This window comes from Engraulis encrasicolus, chromosome 4, assembly GCF_034702125.1.
Source record: "Engraulis encrasicolus isolate BLACKSEA-1 chromosome 4, IST_EnEncr_1.0, whole genome shotgun sequence".
Taxonomy (NCBI): domain Eukaryota; kingdom Metazoa; phylum Chordata; class Actinopteri; order Clupeiformes; family Engraulidae; genus Engraulis; species Engraulis encrasicolus.
In genome coordinates this window covers 38,728,360-38,752,645 of record NC_085860.1, presented here as the reverse complement: position 1 = coordinate 38,752,645, position 24,286 = coordinate 38,728,360, and the positions used below count along the sequence as shown (strand labels likewise).

The 24,286-nt window shown below is 44.1% G+C and overlaps 1 protein-coding gene across 2 annotated transcripts in view; it reads right to left on the bottom strand.

Moving 5' to 3' along the window:
* Nucleotides 1-21,392, bottom strand: part of stra6 (signaling receptor and transporter of retinol STRA6) — a 54,316-nt gene extending 32,924 nt beyond the window's left edge. For both annotated transcript variants that reach the window (XM_063197389.1, XM_063197388.1), the window contains exons 1-10: nt 20,681-21,392; nt 19,017-19,083; nt 17,232-17,314; nt 15,694-15,827; nt 10,719-10,885; nt 8,008-8,136; nt 5,870-5,940; nt 3,278-3,351; nt 2,976-3,037; nt 1,922-2,084 (exon numbers count right to left, since the gene is read on the bottom strand). In XM_063197389.1, coding sequence (XP_063053459.1) covers nt 1,922-2,084; nt 2,976-3,037; nt 3,278-3,351; nt 5,870-5,940; nt 8,008-8,136; nt 10,719-10,885; nt 15,694-15,827; nt 17,232-17,314; nt 19,017-19,083; nt 20,681-20,751 — 1,021 coding nt within the window. In that variant the 5' untranslated portion in view covers nt 20,752-21,392. The remainder of the gene's footprint in view (nt 1-1,921; nt 2,085-2,975; nt 3,038-3,277; nt 3,352-5,869; nt 5,941-8,007; nt 8,137-10,718; nt 10,886-15,693; nt 15,828-17,231; nt 17,315-19,016; nt 19,084-20,680) is intronic.
* Between the last annotated feature and the right edge of the window lie 2,894 nt (nt 21,393-24,286).

Below are 24,286 nucleotides of genomic sequence, written 5' to 3'. Positions count from 1 at the left end.
AATTTTAAAGAAAGGTTGGAAGTTTAATGTATCCTGACACGCCCACTAGCGGGCATGGTGTAATACAGTGTTTCTCAACCTTTTTTTAGGCGAGGCACCCTTTCAATTCATGGAAAATTTCAAGGCACCCCAAACCAAGTAGCCATATAGCATCACATCCGATACCACACAAGCTTAGAATGTAACACATTTGGAGACACACAACCTAGTAGCACGACCTACGTTCAAAGTTGCAGCTGGGGTGACCAATATTTACTTTATTGTGTGTAAATGGCAGATCAAAGATTCCACTGACTAACATTAACTTATCAATTTTGACAAATATGTTTTATGTTATATAATTTATTTATCAGCCACGTTTCCGCGGCACCCCTGAGGGGGCCCTACGGCACCCCAGGGTGCCCCGGCACCCCTGTTGAGAAACACTGGTATAATAGATGGAGGTAGCGATCGCCCGACATTTAATCTTAACCCACCCCAAGTAAATAAAAACCTGTTAACAACTGTGGTGGGCGATAGCTGGAAAGATGCAAGTGTACAAATCTAACATGGAATTGCACAATGTTTTTATTACCCTTGGTGATTAATTTAGCATTTAGTCTGTCTTTCATACTATCGTAGGCTGCCTGAAGTTGTTCTACTAGATGAGTGCGCCGTTGTCGTCTTTTCAGGCGCAGCGCAGTTTTGGCAGGGCCAAAGTTACGTTACCATACTTTGCCATACGTTGTAAAAATTGATCACAGAGGGGGTTGCGTCCAATTTAAGCCTGTTTGTGGACCTAGTCACTAGACGTCCTGATGGATCAAATATCTTTTCCTCTTGTAGCCTAATCTTCATCCAAAAAATGGTCACTGCACTGCAGACCGGCATAGTTAGTTGTTGACAGGAGGGTTTTTCCACTTTAGCGCGGCCAACAAACGGTGGAGGACCGTTTTGCGCTTCAAGGGCAGGTGATGGGAATGAACTGCCTTGCTCTTACTCGCCTTTAAACGGTAAAATGTTTTTTTGCAGCCAGGTGCAATGCAATAATGCCCTCCCTTTGTCCTCTGCTTATTACCGTTCTCCATAATAGTCAAATCTCTAAATGTCGTTGTGTCCGTCTCCGATGCTTGCTACTGTAGGCTAGAATTTCCAAGGCAACACACCCAGTGATGTAACGTTCTGCCGTGGAACATCATGGCGCTACACAGTTGCTTAAATGTATCTTTCTCAAACTTATTATATTTTTAACCAGTGTCACTGACACTATTAAGGCAACTCGAATGGATAGACTAAGACTCAATATTTCTAATGAGGACAACTTTATCTAGTGTTTCATGTCCACTTTAACGTGATTAATTACAATGATTCTTGCTTTAGACATTAATACTTTAATGACTTTCCATGNGGACCAAAACATTTTTATTTTTGTCTTGATTTGGCCTAATTACAATGTTTGGAAGCAGAATTTTGGTCACAACCTTAACTCAAAAAAAATTCTGTGCACCCCCTGAAATCTCTGGCGCACCCCCAGGGGCTGCCCGCACCCCAGGTTAAGAACCACTGTAGTAGATGACTATCATGACCAACTCCTGGAGGTATAGTAGACTACTACACTATCATCATACCCACCCTCCACACACCGCATGGTACATTAAACTACACTACGCTGTATGATACTCACCCTCCACACACCACATGGTATATTATACCACACTATACTACAAGATACTCACCCTCCACACACCACATGGTATATTAGACTATACTACGCTGTATGATACCCACCCTCCACACACCACATGGTATATAAAACTACACTACGCTGTATCATACTCACCCTCCACACACCACATGGTATATTAGACTATACTACATGATACTCACCCTCCACACACCACATGGTATATTAGACCACACTATACTACATGAAGATACTCACCCTCCACACACCACATGTAGTAGACAACGATCCTGACCACCTCCTGGCGGTCATCTGAAAGGTTGATCTTGAATCCCGCCAGCAGGAAGGCGATGTCCTCGTCCACACCCCAACGCACGATCTGCAGAGTGGGCACCACAAGGCTGATCAGCAGCACGGCCATCTGTGGATGGAGGGATGAGAGAGAGGGATGGAGGGACAGGGATGACAAGATGGAGGGAGAGGGATGGAGGGAGAGGGATGGATGGATGAAGAGAAATAGAGAGAGAGGTGAAGAGAGAGAGGGATGAGAGAGGGATGGAGGCAGGGAGGGAGAGATGGAGAGATGGATAGAGAAAGGGATGGAGAGAGAGAGAGAGAGGGAAAGAGGGAGAGATGGAGAGAGGGAGTGATGGACGGAGAGAGAGACAGAGAGAGGGATGGAAAGAGGGAGAATAGAGAGAACGAGATTTAGGGGGGAGTTGGAGGGAAGGATGGAGGGAGAGGGAGAGGGAGACGGAGAGAGGGGTGGAAAGATTTAGAGCGGGGAGTGTGGGATTTAGGGGTGAGGTGGAGGGAGGGATGGAGAGGTGGAGAGAGAGAGAAATGGAGGGACAGATAGGGATAGAGGGAGAGATGGAGGGAAGGAGCGGAGGATGGATCAAGGGAGGGATGAATGGATTGACAGGGATGGAGGGAGGATGGAGTGATAAAGGGAGGGGATTTGTAAATGTAATACAACAAGACATAAGCACATGTTATACAATAGACATAAGGTCATGCAATGTTGTGGAAAATTAGTTACTATGACTTTCATGAAATACATATCAAAGTTTACATTTAAATAAAATGATTTGTCTGCACAATAGGTGGTAATATAAAGTAACAAAGCTGCTGCATGCCAATAATCTCCCCAAAACTACCTAGACTGGATTACAGGATCATTTTAATGTAATTTTACTCAGTTTGGAGCTCAGCGCAGGTACTGCCTTTTTGCTTTGTAGGGCAGAATAGACATAAGGTCATCTTATTTAAAATTACTCTGTACTGCACATGAACCGTCAGCTTGAAGTACCTGGTAAAGTGAAACGAATGCCACGACCACAGAAATGGCAAGCTTTAATGGAAACCTAAAGGCTGGTATGGGAACAAAGGGAATAAAATGAAAATAAGCAATGGAAAAATATAGTGTAAATGAAATGCAAATAAGCAACAGAAAATGTATGAATGAAAGGTTTCAAATCTCACAGGAAATAACTGAACAAAGGAATTAAAACAATATCAAATCAGAAATAAAGAATCAATTAAAAATAACAAAGGGTAAATAAATGATAACTCCAACACTGTGTGCTTGATAATCAAGCAGGCAGAACTGACCATCTTCTGGTGTGTATATGTAGGACTTGATGGCATCAGTGATCCTCTCCACCAAACCAGGCTTGGAGCTGGAGCTACAAATAGACAAAACACCATCAGACAGCCACTAGAGAACACACACACTGCAAAGTCAAGACAGCTTTATTGTCAGTTTCTTCATATGCACAGGTTATACAAGGAAATTGAAATTACATTTATCTCTCTATCCTATGCCAGGACATACCTGCCTAGAGATACACAGGACTGACATTAAAAGACAGACATTTAAGTGCAAGACAGGACCAACAACAGTATAGGTACAAGTCATAATAAAATGATGAAGAAATAAATAACAACTGGACACTGAACATTTAACATATAGGAAAATTCTTTTATTACTATTATTAGTAAGCAATTCTATTTTGTCGATCTATTTTTAGTCCAGGGCAGTCCAGTTGGTCAGGTTATACTGTTGATGCCAACAGTAGTAGTTTATGCACCATACGTGCACGTGCAGACACACCGACACACCGACACACAGACGACACATACAGGGTGCATCCCAATATGTGACCTTGCCTCCTCCACTTGCCTCCTCCACTTGCTTCTCGTCATGATGACATCACTGACAACAGCATTAAATTTCAATATCTTGCAAAAGCTCAATTGTTAAGTCTTTTTCTCATTTGCAATTGGGATGGTGAATGAAAAACAGTCCCTCAAAAGTTGTTGTGGCGAGGCTGACAGCTGGGAAACTTTATCGTTTTCTCCACGGAGGAGGGGCCAGGAGGCGGGACGAGGAGACAAGCACAAGTGGAGGAGGCAAGGACACATATTGGGATGCACCCACACACACACACACACACAGACACCCGCACAGACACACACGCACAATCAAACACACGCACAATCAAACACACACACAATCAAACACACACACAATCAAACACACACACACACAGACACACAGACACACACACACACACACAGACACACACACACACAAACACACACACACACCTTGTGTGCATGCATACACATGCAGTACACTCAGAGCTACACCCCCACATCCCCACACCCCACGCACCGTGATAAGGCGTACAGTAGAGATAGTGTTTCAGTAGAGATAGTGTTTCCATATTAAGCCCTCCACTTCCTGCTTTGGCCATCACCTTTCCAGTCAGCTGATGATTTACATTGCCGCCATCCATCACTGCTGAGTGGAACCCTGTCTGTCTGTCACTCACTCACGTGCCGGCTGCAGTTGCCAGGTAACACGCAGTGTGGGTGTGACCTAATCGCAATCACTAGCATGGGGCCTGCTGCAATCACTGCTAGTGTTTTTTTATCAGGATTTCCTCTCATTTGCATTGGAGCGCTCCATTGCAGCACTGTCGGACAGTGCGGAGGAGGAAGTGGAGAGAGACTGGAAAGCTGTATCTGTAGATTAGCATTTCTGCAATGGGGGGGTGTTTGGGAGCCCTAGGGGGGCATTGACAAAAAGAGACAACTGTGTGTGTGTGAGTATGTGTGTGTGGGGGGGGTGGGGGTCTAAGTTGCAAATAGGGGCTGGGGGGCTATTTTATTATTAGTCCATTTTATTTTTTAATACCAAGGGGGGCTGGTAGGCCTATGTTGAGGTGAGGGGGGCGTGGGGTGGCTTACGAGGTGGTCAAGGGGGCGTTGGTTCCAAAAAGGTTGACAACCACTGCAAATCACCATTCAAACTGAGGAAGGGTGTAAGCTCGAAACGTTTGTGAGGCAATTAAAAAGTCTTCTTTTATCATTTATTTTTCAAGTACGAGTTCATTCATTAACAAAGTTAAGCACCCAGTGTATCGTATTAGAAGGTGTTGAGCGCGCCTCCTGATCTTTTTACATGCTGTGGGCAAGGTCATGGAAAACCCATGGAAGTGAAGGGGGATTACCCATTTGAATTCCACTGCTCCACCACCACCACCACCGTCACAACAGGAACTCCAACCCCCAATCACGTGCCCATCAAATCATCCTCCTTCACAGACCGTTTTCCAGCTTCCCTCCCTCGCTTTCTACCCTGTCAGGAGTCCGATGGGGCGTTCCAATATGCGACCTTGCTTCCTCCACTTGTGCTTGTGGCCTCGTACCAGGAAGTAATATGTCATGATGACATCACTGACAACAGCATTATATTTCAATATCTTGCAAAAGCTCAACTGTAAAGTCTTTTTCTCATTTGCAATTGGGATGGTGAATGAGAAACAGTCCCTCAAAAGTTGTTGTGGCTAGGCTGACAGCTGGGAAACTTTATTGTTTTCTCCACGGAGGAGGGGCCAGGAGGCGGGGCGAGGCCACAAGCACAAGTGGAGGAAGCAAGGTTGCATATTGGAACGAACCCAGAGACTCCCCTGATAAGGCCGTGGGACTGGCTGGGGATTTACAATGGGGGATTTCATTTACATGCCATACAGACAGATACACCGGCTATCTATTTATATGAGCGATATCTCCACATGTTTCAATGGGCCACACGTTTTCCTCTGCATTGGGGAAATACCGTTTGCTGAGTCACAGTGGAAGAATGACGCTGCATGGCTTATATGGCTTAAAAACAGAGAAGACACTGACACTGACCTTGCTTTAGACGCCTTCTTCTTTGTCAGAATCTTCTTCACGTAATCCCTGTAGTAGCTGCTCCGGAGGTCCTGTAGGAACACATCGCACAGCACATTTGGTGTTACAACTACACACACACACACACACACACACACACACACACACACACACACACACACACACACACACACACACACACACACACACACACACACACACACACACACACACACACAAGTAAAAGCAGAAGAAAAAAGCGAGCTACTTTCAACATCGGTAACTTCACAGAGTAACCAGTAGACCGTGTACCTGTCTTACAATCAGCCGATTTGGCGCTAGTTGAATGACAGAAACAAAACAGTCTATCTACCTCATTGAGAACAGTGGAATAACTGATGTTTTAACTTTTTACTTTTGACACCTCACAAAAGAATAACATTTCACACTAACAATGCAGTACTTTTTCACCTACTTCCCCCCAGTATGGGGTCATCCTTACATATCAGCTGGCATAAATAACATATACCTTATATGCCAGCATATAAATAACAATAATATATATGCTCGGCATAAATAATTGCTGTGTTGTTTCAAATTCTTTTTTTTTGCCTTTATTTTTGATAAGACAATTTGACAGATGACAGGAAGCGAGTGGCGGAAAGGAGAGATGTGGAAGGATCGGGAAATAAAATGTCCTCAGGCCAGAATCGAACCCGGGTCCCCAGCGTGACAGTGCAGTGCCCTACTGTTTGAGCCACGACAGGGCCACAAATTCAAAATTTAAAAGGGTATGCCACTATTTTGGGGCTTAATACAGTTAAAATCGTTGGCCAGGGTTTATAAAGCTGGTAAAGTGTCTTATTTTTCATGTAAGCCGTTGTCTTGCTTTAAGACAAGTTAAAAGAGGGAGCATGTCGCTAAGCTAGTGAAAGTCAATGGATCCATGTAGCATGCTACAATGCTACACGGATCCATTGACTTTCACTAGCTTAGCGACATATTCCCTCTTTTAACTTGTCTTAAAGCAAGACAACGCTTAACATGAAAAATAAGACTCTTTACCACCTTTATAAACCCCAGCCAACGATTTTAACTGCATTAAGCCCCAAAATAGTGGCATACCCCTTTAAGAGATCGGACAGAAGCATAGAATGGCCACATACCGCAATCTACGTGGACAATTACAAATCTTCTTACTTTACTTCAGTTCTCGATACAGAAAAAGACATGATACCCCTGGGAGCATGTCTCATTACGTGTTCACAATATGCATTCACACCCAGCCTTTCTTGCAGGATTACTGAACAGTAATGAACAGTAGCATTGTGCCTCCTCTTTCTCATAGCACAAACAAGGCAACAGAACACAGAACCGGGTCTTAATCTCGTCAGTGGCATAACCGCACAGACCAGTCACTCCAAAGCTGATTAAAATGCTTACGCCCCTCTCTGCCTAAATACTTACGGCTGGGCCATGCCTAAATAGGGAGCGCTGTTGTTAACCCTTTTCATTCCTCCATGCACGAGTGGTTATAAGACTCGGCTCACATGAGGGCTGCACGTGAGGAGTTTGTGGATGGCTTCATACTTACAGTATGCAGTGCTCATTGAAGATTCAAAAAGCTTTATTGTCTAATATGTTGCCATATTAGGAAATTCTCTTCTGATTGAAGTCAGGATACTAGCGTCCGTCATGGAAATTGGGACATTAACATCCACATGTAAAGACCACATTTGAAATTTGAACTCAACCACCATAGGCCTCATATTTAGCAGACAAACGGGTATGTAGACATACAATTGTTCAGCAAATGCTTAGACGAATATGTACTGTACACTTCACAGGCTCAAGCTTGAGGCTCAGTATTTTTGTTGCCAGTGAGGAGATGAGATTTCTGTCATCTCATCTTCCTTGGAAAGAAAGATGATCCACATGCTCTGAGCCAGCACAACCAAACCAATACCATGACAGACAACAGAGCCCACACCTCCCCTGCCACACACACAGACAACAGAGCCCACGCCACCCACACGCACACGCACACACGCACGCACACGCGCGCACTCACAGAATAGATATTTTTGTCACGCGCGCGCACGCACACACGCGCATGCACTACATGCGTACACACACACACACATCCTAGAAATGCTCACCTCCGAAGTGTTTTTCTCGTCCTCATTGCCCTTCAGGCCCTTGAAGAGGAGCAGTGGATACTGGAAACTGAGGAAAGCCAGACAAACTATCTGGGGCAGGCTGGTGAACAGGGCGTAGTACTTCCAAATCTGCAAATACAAAAGGGCACAAAAAAAGGAAATGCAGTATGTAAACAAGTTGATACTTTAAGTAGCTCACATGTCTTAGTGTAATTTACTGTAGACTCCATACATTCCGAGAGCCGGCCACCAGACTAACCTCTCCCAAACAAAAGACTGAAAAAAAAAACATTCCAGGTAATATTACCGTTGAGAAACAATAGAAATAGTTTCCATTTTTTCTCAAGCCTTTTTAAGACCCATAATCGCCTTTCTGGTAATGTCAGTGTTTGATTATTTTAATGAATTTCCCACAATACCTTGGGATTTTGTCTTGGGCAAGAATGCTGCCCCAACCAATCAAAGTTTCACCGCTCTCTTGATTAATTAGGGAGCCGAGATCGCTTCACAATGGCCTGCCTATAGATGTGCCACCCTACCCTATCTACCACCCCTGCCTCGGAGCACCAGCCTACGCTAAAATGATTAACCGTGACCAAACAGCTTGATTGAGGCTGGCTGGTTCCTGAACACAAGCTTTTCCCTTTTTTTCAGTCCCGGACAATTCTCTCCCACAACCTGAACGGAGCCCTCCTATTGAGAGCCACTGTTTGGACCGCGCCACATGCTACATGTTACAAAAGCACAGTCTTAATCTACCCAATGTGTACGTCCAAGATCTATCAAAGCAGCCCAGATAGAGACAGGGCTGGACTGGCCATCTGGCATACAGGGCATTTTCCCAGTGGGCTAGCAGTCCTCTGGGGTCAATCCTGTTGTTTCGTTTGTTTATTTATTTGTTGGTTTGTATTTTTTTTGTTTTTCCTTAGAGAGCCGTCCACAATTTGGATAAAGGCAACCCTAACATTCTGTACAATGTCGTAGAAACGCAGGGGACTTTGTGAGGGGAAGGACTATGAAAAAAAAAATGGCCCAGGGCAGCCCTGGACAGAAACTTTATGAAACAGCTTACTTAACGTCACCCCCTCGGGCCAACGTGTCTGTATGTAACCCTAGACAGATAAAGTGAAAAACACAGCGGAGGTATACTTGTAAAATGTTCCGTCAGAGGAGTCGTCAGAGATGTGAGTAGAGGATGAGAGAAGAGCCTTTGAAAGAGGGCAGGCTGGCGGTGGGTGGGGGAATGGGGGGTTCATTCCCGGGTCGTGTGAAAAAGGGATCACAGGGGCTGACAGGGAGAAGACGAGCGAGGCGAGGCGAGGAGAGGAGAGGAGAGGAGAGGAGAGGAGCTGAGTGTTCTGGCTGCCTGGCTGGGACTCATGTTTCAAACATTCAAGGACCCGCTCTGTCTGGTTGGTGTAGTAGAGAGGGCACCAGGATATTATATGTTATACAGGAGGTATCTTTTGAATAGAACTGAAACAAGTGCCAATGCCAGCGGCTGCTTTTAAAGCAGAATGTTTTGCCTCAAACTAGGGGTGGGTATTGGCAAAGGGTTCACGATTCGATGCGCATCACGATACACATGCCACGATGCGATTCTATCACGATGCATTGCGATTCATGTACTACTGTGATGCATTGCGATATTTACTTCAGTAAATGTGTAAAATACAGCTTATTTGTCAGTTGCTGTGTAGCTTTCATAAGTCAGTTAATTCTATTTAAGCATTTTATCATCTGGGAGAGAGCTTACATCACAACAGAAAAATTACCTACTCTCTACTGAACAAAATCAACCCGTGGCAAATAGAATTTTATTGTTATCAAATAATCAATTGTCATGAATCCATGCAGTATATTGAGAAAATAAGTATCACGATACCTTGTCATGAATCGATGCATTGTATCGTGAAAGTAAGTATTGCGATGCATCGATTCGACGATTATTTTGCACACCCCTACCTCAAACTGAGTATTTTGTACAGTGTCACCAATTCTGAACCAAAATGAGTATGTCAGTGCCTCATTTTTGTGAGATATAGAGTAATTACAGAACCCAAAACAGTGAGTAAAATAAATTTTGAAATTATTTTCATAAGGAAATCAGCGTGGGATAGGCAAGCCTGCAGAACTCCTAGTCATCTCCAGTTGTGCCACAAGTGCCACAGGACTGCAAATCAGTCATAACATGATAACTCCATATTAGGGCTTTGACTTTGATAGAACTTGTTTTAAAAAGAAGAAGAAGAAAAATAAACACTCAAGCCCTCATTGCTTATTTGTTTCGACCGGACGTCTTTTGGCTTAAGCCATCATGAGATCTACTTTAAATTCAGTTTTTTTATATACAGGTATTGTAAGGTCTCATCCGACAGTCTGACCAGTTCTCCCATCAGCTGTGCTCCAAGTCAGTCATGGGTAAGCAGTTAGGGTGTCAAACTTGTAGCCCACTGGTTGCTGGCTTCATTCCCGACCCACCAGGTTGGCGTGGAGAGCAATTAACTAGTGCTCTCGCCAACCCTCCTCCATGACTGAGGTACCATGACCATGGTACCGTCCGGCTACACTGCTCCCTTGCATCGTTTTGGGACTAGCCCCCTTGCACAGATGAGGCATAAATGTAATTTAGTTACATGCAGTGTGTGCTGTGAAGTGCTGTGTCACAATGACAATGGGAGTTTCCCTGGTGGTCTCTCGCTTTCACTTACCTCGGGAGTCCTTGGGCAGTCCACCTTCTGCCAGACGAGGACCCCAAAGTGTGACCAGGAGAGCAAGCTGCCCAGGACGTACCCCACGGGGCTATGCAGCGTGCCGCAGGCCAACAGCGGGTAGTACAGCGCCGGGTAGTAGATCATGGCCAGGACCAACCAGGGCTCTGTGGACACAACACAACACTTATGTTTTTTTTTTTCTTAAATATATGTTTTTGGGGCTTTTTATGCCTTTATTTGACAGCGACAGTGAAGAGATGACAGGAAACGTGTGTGGGAGAGAGAGATAGGGGAGAGCTGGGAAATGACCCATGCTGGACTCAAACCTGGGTCCCAATTGGCACGGAAGTCCTACTGTTAAGAACGTAGCACGCCATAAACACAATGTTTATGTTAACATCTGCAGGTTCTTTGCAGGCTGGAAGATACAATGGTTTCTATATTGTCACAATCTCACAAATCATACTTCTATAGAAATTAAGTTATGAGGCTATTCCAGCGTATGTATGAATCACAGCCAATTACTCGAAGCGACCATAAACCTTTTCAGGGTTCATTAGGGGTTGGCGAGAGCGCATATACACACCCTCTACAAAGAAACAGTATGGAACTACCCTTACATTTGAATACACCCTGAGCTCTTCCATAATGATCATGTTTGTGGAAGAATTGGCCTCGACTTGCTTTAAAATGGCTCACATCCTCTCGATGTTTTAGCCCTACTGTTCCATCCTCCATCCAGGGACATCATCATGACACAACCAGGCTGTAAACTGGCCGGTTAAACAAAATACTAGGAGCAGAAGAGCTGCAAAGTCATACAAAGACCTACAAATGTCATAGAAATTAGGCAATGACATTAGCTTAGAATTTCAAAGTCATGGTAGCCAAACAAAACTTCTGTGATCTACAACTAATAACTGAACAATGATATTCGCAGGACGCAATCATGATTGTGACAGAGAGAAACACGTTCTCAATTATAGTTACGAAGATCTAATAGATAGGAGTACAGCTACTTCCATTACACCCACTACTTCACGTTTTAAAAACCTATAAATAGAATGGCTAGCAGAAATAGACCATTTGGTAAAACAGTAGCTAGTGCCAAGGAATGTAAATGTTGAATTTAGTTTGTCAGACTGTGCACTAAGTTGACTATAGTGAGTGAAAGGTCAAAAAAGAAACCTGTAAATGGTGTGAATGATTACATACACCATACTGTAGTTAGTGTTTCAGCAACGCGGTCCCACAAAGGCTCTGTGGTATTCAGTAATCCCACAGCCAAGGGCGACTGTAAGAAGTCGTGTACAAACACTGTTGTGCAACCCACAGCATCCCATTAGTCCACACCACACAACACTGGACTTCAGTCACATCGCGCCATTGCCATTCCTCATCGTCATAATCCACTTGCACCACACTGGACTGTTACAGACCCACCACTGAACACAACAGCCAAACAACAAATAAACACAAAAAAATATTAGACCATCAGACCAGAACAAAATAGGACACTACAAAACATGCCCCTGACACGATACACCACGTCACACATAACAAGCAATCCTTTCACGACACAACACAAGACGAACTTAAACCCGTAAAGCAATACAACTCTTACAACTCACACTATTAAATACAGCAGTACAGCACAACAACAACAACGACGACAACTTTCAGGACAGAACACGTCACACATGCCACTACAACTCAATACATTACACAAGCCCCATTAGGGCCCCCCGATGCGAACAAATCCCACCTTGAAACACCCCACTGAAGAACATAAAACGCCTCCAACCCTACAACATTCCCATTACATTGGATTGTATTGAACTTAGCAGACACTTCATTTACCGTACCAAGCGACTTGCAAAAGACACATCACAGCAAAACACTGGGTGATTCCATGACAGTGGAGGAAATCTCCAAGCACTTGCGCATGATTGATGTATTGCGCATGATTGAGTGAGGTAAAATTGAAATATAAAGAAGAGTGTAAAACCAGTGAAGTGTATATTTTCAAAAACAAAGTGCTCTAACAAAGTGGTTATTCCTACAAGGTGTTTGGTTGCTCTGAAAATGAGACTGAAAACGATTTTCTAGATTTGAGAGGTCTACAGTTCAGACTGTGATGTAGTGTATGAATGATCTTCCACAGCCATTGATTGTCCTTATTGGGATTAGTATAAACACTTTCAGAACAAACAAAGTAGCCTATATTGAGAACACATATAATATAGTCTTCAAAGTCTTCTAAAGGCCTAAACAGAGCACAGAAAAAAAATCCAATAAAATGATGCTGAAGATAGAGGGACTTCTGTGTGAAGATGTGGGATCACCTAGACCAAACATGCAACAATTAAGCTGCATATTATATCTACTCATTTACCAGCATGCCAACTTCACGCCTTTACATTGTACAGCTGCTGCACTACAGTATGGCATTGAGAATTTTATATAAAAACAAAGGCTGAACACCCCCGCTTCTCCCCCTATAACTTGGGAAGGAAACAACTTCACTTGCAAAAAGATTTCAGTCCTGCCTCTCAGGTGTCTAAAACAGGGATTCCCAAACTTTACCATGATAAGGCCCCGATATACTGATACAGTAGATACAAAAATATTGTTTTTTAAATTCATTTATTCATTTTCTTAAATTAAAAAAAGTGGTTGTACCACCTGACCTACTTAAAAACAGCCAATGACCCAGGCAGCAGCAGAGACTGTAATGTAGCATTAGCATCAGGTCCTGACTGTGCTGCTCGGTATGCCCGATATGCTCCCCCATGTTTCAGACAGACACAGGAAGAGCTTTTGTTCGCAGTGCTGTCACGGGAGCCAAGCACGGCCATGTAGCGTCTCCTTGGCAGACAGCTACGCTTTACTCATGACTAACCTCACTCACCGCGCCCACAGGGCATCTACACACAGTGTGTGTGCGCATCTCTCTCTCTCTCACACACACACTTGGGCTTACAGTCTCACTCACATACAAACTCTGACCACACATACACTGTATGTGTGTGTGTAAGTGCGTGCGTGCGTGCATGCGTGCGTGCGTGCGTGCGTGCGTGCGTGCGTGAGACACACACACACACACACACACACACACACACACACTTGCTTTAACTGTCTCAGAATGCACAAACACTGACCACACACACACTGCCACAGAGGTGGTCCAGTCTCCCCGTCTTTCTCTCTCCTCCTGTCTGTGACACACTAATAGCTTTATCTGGTTACTTTATGCCATGCCATCATTTCCCGCCTACCCAAGCAAGACCACAGAGCATTTACATTCATTTACTTAAAAGGCAATTTCATTCAAAGTGAATGGTGCCAACTCTACTTCACTCTCTCATGCATCTCAAGCATACAGTACAGGTAGGTCTGTGCCAAAGTCTAAACAAGCATTCAGTAATGGTTCGCGTCTTGGGTGTCACAGAGAATCTGGGGTGTGTTTCTCAAAAGCGTAGTTGTTAGCCAGTTAGCAACATGGGTAGTTGCCAATGGGAAATTGCATTGCAAACAACAAAGTAGCTAATGTAGTTAGCAACTCTGGTTTCAAGAAATGCACCCCTGAGTTGAGCAAATGGTCACCCAATCCTCTTTCACACCTTGGGTTTTAGTCAAGTGGACTCAACTCAAGCTGAAACAACACACTCTATACAACCCTTCAATATACAAATGGCAAAAGCTCTGAATGCTCTGCCCTGTGTTTGGGGTTATTTTCCATCAAGACATTTGCCTATGAACAAACATTACAACTAAATTTGCTTGCTGCACATAATCTTGAATTGCCCCTAAAAACATGCACAGAGGGTCGCAACACAACCAAGCAAAAAAAGCACTGACCAGCCTGACTCGGTTGCTATGCATGGTTGCCTGGGACCAGGGGCATCAAAGCAGGGTGGTATAATGGGACCCAATGCATCAAGGGGCCCCACAGGGAGTCAGTCAGGGCCCAGAATTAGGTTCCAGTGTTGTACCTGAACTAGTTCAATGAACTATAGTTCAAAAGGTGAATGTGATTTGAACACACACTATTTACTGTCTGATGAAAGAACTATGAAAAAGTTCACTCTGGTGCCTGTGAACAAACTACATGCGCCTTCTTTTAATTTCCTTAGTGTTCGGGTGAAAACCCAGCCAAACACGTTGCAAAGAGTCCTAAAAATATGACATCTAACAAACATATATTGTGCGGTTCTGATTTTTTTTTTTAAAATGCTGTCTGTGAGGTTATGTAGGATTTGCCAATGATTTTGAACAAAATAACCTGCAACAACCTCTCACAAAAAAGAACAATGAACTAGTTCATATTTGGAACTATGAAGAAACTATTAACTGTAAACAATTATGTACTGTGAACGAAGTCGTTCATTTTGAAATGTGTGAACCCAACTTTGAACTAGTTCCAACAGAAAATGAAGACGGGCCAACACTGGCCAGTACTCACTGGTGCAGAGTACCTGCATTTCTCATTTTTCTAAAGTACCAGAACTTTCCAAGACGTACCTGTATATAACAGTTCATGTCAACAGTACTTTTTAAGAAAAGTACCGTCACTTATTTTTTGCCACTTAAGCCAGGCTCAAACTACACGACTCCCGATTGTGTGTCCGATTTTGACGTTGGGGTGCACCGCACACTAGAAGAGAATCGCAACTGTCAATCTTATCCCTGATTGCAACCAACGAGACAATGGCTGTCGTTCTATTTCCAGTCGCAAATATCAAACAGTGATTGAGTTCTACGATTTGCGATAGGTGACTCTTTGAGCTGCCAAAGTTCTATCTTAGGATGACGGCCACGACGAGGAAATCTTGCCCGACAATTGCTTGCGATGTTCCTGGGGGGTAACGTTCCACTGATTGTCGTAAGGGGGGTTTTCAGCCGAGAATCGGGCCAATAGTCGTGTAGTTTGAACCAGGCTTTAAACCACTGAGTGTGACTAATAACTCACCTCTGTGTGGGGAGTCCTTGACGAAGGGCAGGGGGTTGGGGCTGATGCCCATGGTGAAGAGCTTGCAGAAGAGGACTCCATACACAGCCACGGCCAGCCCCTTATGCTGGGTGTGATCCAGGAAGTTGACTGGGCTACAGGGGGCACAAAGCAGGAAATCATTCAATCAAATATTGTTGCATTACAATTATGCCTTCACAAATGTTTGTCAGCGACCATTATTTGGGCGCAGCGGGCACTATCGAAAAATAGTTGCCCACGGAACGTTGGAGAAGCCCATTCAAAGTGAATGGAAGCTCTCGCAACATTCTAGAGGGCTGTGTAATAAAGCCTACTGTTCCACGCCTGGTGTCAGACGTAATAACTGAGATCTTTCAGGCCTATGTGGAGGAAAGAAGCACACATCTTTAAACTCAAGTCATGACTTGGAAAGTGGAGGAGACACTCACACGGTTACTTCACTAATGACTTTTCTTCACAGCTTTTAACTGGCTGTTGAAGCCCACATGAAGAATACATGAATGAAATAATGCGCCGATTTTTCTTTTTTAATGCACCCACGAATGTTTCAAGCTGAATAACGGTCTTCAGAGTGGAATGGCAACAGTGATGGCCAACCTTGATTCATTAGATACAATTCAGTGCACACTTCGTTTTTTCCAAAAGGAGGACACACCTAACATATGGTGTGCCTACTTCAGTGTGCCTTTATTTGAGAATGAAGTCTTATCCAAGCTGGAAAAACTACAACGCAGTGCCACATATTCCAAATGACCTGGTTTTACCTGTCGAAATTAAAGGGGTTGATCAACAAGGCAATCACCTGGCTGAATTGGATCGGGAAAACCAGGTCGTTTGGAGTATGTGGCACTGAACTGTAAACTAATACAATCCAGGTTGCCCATCGCTACAGTAGTATGCATACGTTTTACCACTGCTATGCATATTTAGTCTGGTTTACCAGGCTATATTAGGGGTGTAAATCAGAGCCTTCGTGGCGATTCGATTCAATATCGATTTCTTCCAATACTTTAGAATGCTCCTGGATCAAAAGTTATTTTTTTTTCCCTTTACAGGCTTGGCTTATGTGTGAAATGTTAAATAAATGAACAAAAGCTGAAATAGATATATGTATATTATTTTAGGAACATCATTATTACACTGAGTATTATTATTGCATGAGCAAAATAAAACGCCTCAGAAAATGAGGAAAATAAGAACAAAAAACTGATTAATAACGATGAATCGACTCTCTCCTGGATGAATCGATTCATTGAATCGCTGGCTGTAGAATTGATGCACCGATACAAAATGATTATTATTTATTCCCCCTAATGCATACGATGCACACTGTTATAATCATAGCCACATGGGCGATGGGTATGATCCAAGACATAACGTATAGCACATAACAGAGATCATAACATCAAAGAAATTAATATATATGAGCAAAGTGTGGAGAGAGATGGTGTGTGTGTGTGTGTGTGTGTGTGTGTGTGTGTGTGTGTGTGTGTGTGTGTGTGTGTGTGAGTTTTCACCTGAGCAGACCAGAGATGCCCCGCAGGTTGTCGTCCACCTTCTTCCTTCGGGCCAGTACAGCCAGCACCAACATCACCACCAGCTGCCCCCACACACACACACACACACACACACACACACACACACACACACACACACACACACACACACACACACACACACACACACACACACACACACACACACACATCTGTTTGTCACCCTAACACATGTGCATTTGTCCTCCACACACACACAACACACACACACACACACACACACACACACACACACACACACACACACACACACACACACACACACACACACACACACACACACACACACACACACACACACAACACACACACACCTGTTTCTCACCTTCATCAACATCTGTCTATTCCACCACACACACACACACACACACGTTTGTTCTTCATGGCAACACACACACAAAGCTCATGCAAGCATGCAAATCTGAAACACACAGACACACAGCTGTCAACTGACCTCTGTGCATCATTAGTGGTGAAGTTGAAGTGGGACAAAGGGAGAAAAAAAAATGAAACAAGGGGAATCTTCAAAAGCAGGCCTGCTTATCCCCCCCCCCACTTCCCTTCTCTCTCTCTCACAAACACACACACACGCGCACACACACGCACACACACACACACACGCACACACACGCGCACACACACGCGCACACACGCGCACACACACACACACACACACACACACACACACACACACACACACACACACACACACACACACACACACACACACACACACACACACACACACACACACACACACACACCCCTTCCCCCAGCACAGAAGGGATGTTCAACTATTAGTCATGCTCATTCGGCACCAGTAGACCGCGGTCAGTCGGTCGCCGACCTGCCGTGACCTTTCACCTCTAACCCCGCCCCAAAACGGCAGCCGAGACCCTCATGTCTCATCACACGTCTCATGTCTCACTATGGGACCCTCACACCCAATTACCACTGGGCTGTTTTCGTAAGCATCAAAAGGAGGATGAGGGTGAGGAGGATAGCGGAAGAAAAGAATGGTATCAAGGGAGGGCCATAGAATCTTTATTTTTTTTCTGAGGCAGTATCATCGACATCATAGACACACTGAGTAACGCAAAACGCCGAAACGCGTCTGTTCTAATAAAAAAGTCGAATGCATGGTGCGACCTTCTCTTACTTTTCATCGACATGTATCGCAATATTGATTTAAATATTCAGAAGATTAGGTTCCAATTTATAATGAAATGTATTAACGTCACTCCATTCAACTGTATGTAGGCTACAGACGAGTCTAAATGTGGCAATCCTTGCGGGTAATCACTCATCATCTAATCTACATCCACAATTTTAACACTGTGCTCAACACTCAATTAACCCCCAAAAATGTGGATTAGTCGGCTGGGCACTGGACTGCTACTTGTGCGACCCCGGGTCATTCCCCGATCCTCCCCAGTCTCTCTGTCCCACTCTTCACTGTCCTGTCTAAATAAAGTTGAACCCCCCCCAAATATATATATATATATATATATATATATATATATATGACGTATATATGACTGGAGCCACGCCAAAGACAATTTTCTGTTTCATGTGTTATAGACAATAAAGTTTTTATCTTATCTTATGAAAGAAATGACCACATGACTAATAATGAGAAGGGAAAATGGCAATTGATGGGGAGATCCACCATTCACATGGGTGGGTGGGCAGATGGGCAGACTGACGGATACTGCTGCCATGGATATGTGTGGTAGGGCTACTTACGGATACTGCTGCGATGCATATGTGGTAGAGCTTGTCATCCGCTGTTGGGTCACAGGGGGGGATTATTCTGGAAAGTTTCAAAGAGAAAAGACTTTTGAGCTGCAAAATCTAAAGCGCTCACACACACACACACACACACACACACACACACACACACACACACACACACACACACACACACACACACACACACACACACACACACACACACACACACACACACACACACACACACACACACGAAACTGATCACCCCCAACCTTAACCTCTATAAACACACAAGCACACACGCAAGCAAGGACGCACGCGCACACACACCCCTCAAAACATGCATACATTCATAAAGCCTCAAGATTATGATAGGAGATCATGTGTATGTGTGTTAGAAGCAAACTTTTGACTAACTTTTGAAAGACCAAGGGCAAGACCCGGATTACACCCTTTCTAAACGGATTGCTGGCCAATGTGACTATACTCAGCTCACGTTCCTGCGAAATCTAGCACGTTCTTGGGGACAACGCAAAGGGTGAGAAGAGAAAACGTCACTCAAATGATTGAAGTGTGATTGAAGTGCGAGCGCCCAAATGAGTAAATGAATGCTGTAACACCATAGTAGAGACATTGGGCACCATCAAAACACAACTGCTTTATTGCAGCATTTAATGGTCTGACGTGTGAGATTGAATACACTAGAAAGTTAACTTTTGCACTTGCACAACATTGACACTTCATAACAGTGTCCAAATAGCTTTATTGCCGTATTTAATGGTGCAATGTATAATAATGCTCTTCTCTTCTTCAAACTTGCCAGGGCTGAGAAGGTAAAATACAATATAAAAGGTGCACTGTGTAATATTTTTAATAGGTTATTTCCAGAATTCATGCTACCCATTCAAAAATGGTACTTTTTCCACGAACACCTACCACCACCACCATCAAATTCTAAGTATTCATTAAGTGTTTATGATGAATAAGATCCTTAATAAGTACCCAAAATGTTACACCCTGGACCAATGAGCTCTTCAAACACATCAGTTTAAACATCATGGTGTAGTTTAAATGGCATGCAACAAACTGACAGAAGACAGGCACAGTAGTGTATCCCATAGTGATCTAGGGCCGAACCACCTCTCAGGCATCAGGCCTGAGTTGATGGTGGCAAGGCCTGATCACAGTTCAACCACAGAGCAGTGTAAAAACTGTCATTCAGTGCCCAGCCTGCACCATCACAATTAGTTAAGTCAAAATGTAAGTAATTGAACTTCTTTTTGGAGCTTCTCATCCTTGCTTACAACTTACAGTTATGCCTCTTTTCCACTGTCGGTTTTCTGGTAGGCCTACAGCTCGACACAACGCGACCCGGCCACCACTTTTTGCTTTTATGATTGAGCTGTGTCGTGCCTATTCGAAAAGCAAAAAGTGGCAGCCAAGTTGAGCTGTGTCGATCTGTAGGCCTACCATAAAACCAGCAGTGGAAAAGAGCCTTTGGAGAGCCCGTTGATTCCAGAACACCTTTTTAGAAGACATTCAAAGTCTAAACTTTTATCCTCATTCAAGAGTTGCCATCACGTCAAAATTAAAGTGGATATCTATTGAATAAACAGAGTATGATCCATCCTTAGACAGAAAAGAAAAGGGAAGTGAAGTAAAGACACATTACTCACTCTTTTGGTGGTTTGGTGGGGGCGGCGTTGTCATAGTCATAGCTGTAGTAATCCTGTATTTCTGCACTCATTGTGCCGAACAAGTATCACACCAGTGATCCAGTATCAATACACACGCAGGCAAGAGTTGGCGTTCTTCTCTTCAGAGATGTTGTTGTAGTAGAGCAGTGTGTGTCAGTGAGTCTTCCCCCGACTCCCCTTTCTGAGTGACTGTGGCCAGGCAGTGGAGAAAAAAAGAAAAGAAAAAAGGAAAGAAAACAATAATAGAAAATATCCGTCAAAGTTGAAGAGACCGCTGCCGTCTCCAGGTGTGCCTATGGCTGTTAATGTTGTCAGTGCTCCAGTGAAGTCCGTTGTTGCTCCTCGACGGTATTGTGTTCTCCCTGTCCCTTTTCTCTTGCTGTGCCCCTCAATTTTGTTCGCTCTGTGCCTTTTGTCCTCACCGGCTTCCCATCCGTGGCCCAGCCCGGCTCCTCAAGAGTCAGGTTCCCTCCTGCTGGTGCTGTTGCTGCTGCTGGTGTGTGTGGGTATGGTGGAGGTGGAGCTGGTGTATGTGTATGGAGGTGTGGAGGTGTGGAGGTGTGATGCGAGTGGGACAGGCAGAGGCCAGAGTGAGTGCCACCCCTCAGCAGCTCTCTCCTGCTCAGCTCAACTCAACTCAGCTCAGGTCCCCCCCTTTCAGAGGAGGATTACCAGCCAGCAGCACAACACTCAGGACCAGACCTGCCAGAGAGAAGGAATGGAGGAGAGAGAGAGAGAGAGCAGAGGGAGAAAAAAGGAGGGAAAACAGTATGTGTGTGTAGAGAGAGAGAGAGAGAGAGAGAGAGAGAGAGAGAGAGAGAGAGAGAGAGAGAGAGAGAGAGAGAGAGAGAGAGAGAGAGAGAGAGAGAGAGAAAGAATGGGGGGAGAGATGGGGGGTAGGGAGTGAAAGAAAGTAGAATGAATTAGTATGGAAGAGATGGGTAAACAAATGGGATGAAAAGAAAATAGGCGAAAGGTGGGAAAAAGAGAGAAAACCAGAGTGAGTGAATAAAAGAGAAATGTGTCAGGGAGGAGAGAAATGTTCCAGACGGAGGTCGGCCAATCTGCCCTGCTGCTACCACCTGGAGATGGCTTCACTTCCTGGGCCACTGGCTCTTTGTCTAGCTGGCACACACTGAGGGACACACTGGAATCCCTGGCCTTATAAGCCCCACACTGACCTAAAGGTGTGTGTGTGTGTGTGTGTGTGTGTGTGTGTGTGTGTGTGTGTGTGTGTGTGTGTGTGTGTATAGTGGAGGAGGTGAAACACTATCACACCGTATCAGGGAGTCAAACCTTCCGTAACGATAACAGGGAAATTCACATTGTGGCCGCCGAACAACCTTAGGGTAATCTGGAATAGCCTTCACTTTTATAAGTCGACTGGATAGCCCAACAACAATTGAGGGTTTTTTGGGAGAGTTGTATAATGGAAGAAACGAAGACACGTGTTATAATCTTGCTTACAAAACCAACTTGGCTTGTCAGCCATTTGCCTAAAAGTCAGCTGGCAATAGGCTAACGTCGTAAACTGAGGCAGAGAAAACACCTCTTGAATCAGCCTCTGTTGTGACAACATTATACAGTACTGAGATTTACGATCCGCCTGCTGCGTCACAGGAGAACACACACACAGACACACACAGACACACACAGACACACACAGACACACACACAGACACACACACACACACACACACACACACACACACACACACACACACACACACACACAACAAGCAAATGTACGCTTATAAACTGTTCCATGCAGCCACTCTATTTCCCCTTTGAGAGGGAGACAAAGGGGAGCACTGATAAGAGTATTCATAATGGGAATTAGGAAGAGGCATACCTTATACCAGGGGTGTGAAACATAAGCCCCGGGGGCCTATCTCTAATCCATTACAAAGTTCCTGCACGTGTATGAGATTGTATGCTTTCAATACTTACAAATTTGCCATTTTTTACCTCTAGATTTATAGCCAATCCTCCACATATACCTCTGACATCCACCTTCAGATGATTGACTAGAAATGTGATTCAGATATAAAGCATACATTTTCAATAGCCTATTTTGCAATTGTGTTACAGGTCCAGTCTGGTTGGAATCCCAGCCTTACCTCTCCCTGAGCAAGACATCTAACCCCATATTGCCCCAGGGACTGAATTGTAGCCAATACCCTCTAAATAACTGTAAATTGATTTGGGAAAAAGCATCAGCAAAGTGTTATGTAATGTACAGTAAGACGCAAAGGGGAGATTGTGGTCATGCTATAAATGAACAGAATAACCTCCGATATTCAATTGTGTATGGTCAATGTTTTGTGACACAAGTCATATCTTATCATCATTCTCACTACAACAACCAATCTAGATCTAAAAAAGCTAAAGTTTATTCTTCTGTCGTCTCTTCACTGAGCTCCAATGACAATCTACCCCACTTTCTTAGTGACACCTTGGTATGGTAAACATACAGGAGGCAGCAACAGGCTTAGATTCTATTCTTCCATATTCAACTCAAATAAATTTTCTCCTATCCAGGGCTCCGAACCGGTTCAAGGAACGAAAACGAAAACCGAAAACGAACGAAATTTTATGGAATTTTACAAGGAACGGAAACGGAAACGAAAACGAAATGGTCTTCAAGTGTTCCGGAACAAAAACGTTATTCTGAAATCCACAAACCGGTTAATAACGGTTTTTTTTTTTCGTTCTCTATATTTCATACAAGTGCATGATTTTGTTTGAGGAGTAACCATGGCGACGAGCAGTCTTTTAGTTCGGCTACTGACGTGTATGAGGGGAAACATGCATAGCCTACAGCAACAGCATTTTGCTTCACCTGAGCTCTTGCCGCCGATTGATAAAATATTGAGGAGCATTGGCCAATCAGAGTGCGACTGTGCATTGTATGGAGAAACATCCTGGGTAAATTTTAGGATGTGCTTCTCCTCAGAGATTTTGATAGGAAACTAGAACTAAACTGTCTCTGTTCTCCTGGCTTTCTCGTAGTGATTGGAAGTTGGCTCTAATAAACCCGCCCTAAAGTTGTTGACCACCAATATCAAATAAGTTTTTGTAAGAGAAATGACACTTTACCCGCGCTGTTCTTCAGTCTCATTCACGGACAGTAGGCCTACAGAGTTTTATATTGACACCATGGAGAGCAAAAGAGAACATGTCTTGAGATCAGTGTTGGGAGTATTTGGACCATACAGTCTATTTGCAAAGGAATTGGATAGGCGATTTGATGAACCTAATTCGCAGAGTGCTCTCGAGAGGCAACTGGTGGGTAAGTCATGTTTAGCTTACTACTTGTAATGGCACCGCCGAGTGCCTCGATGTTCAATGCGGTTATGGCAAATTATGTTGTCGTAAAGTTACTGAAGTGCTTTTGTTGTGCGCAGCGTATCCCACTGTCGGTTGTAGAGAAGAGAGGTGAGAGCTGGTGTTCTATGTGCTGTAATCAAGGACGTCTTATTTATCTGTTGTTGTGGTCAATGCGGGATAAAGTCATTCGTGGCAGATGGACAGACGCTAGCTGACGTTAGCTGGCCCGCTCAATGTTTCGATGGTTTCCCCAGT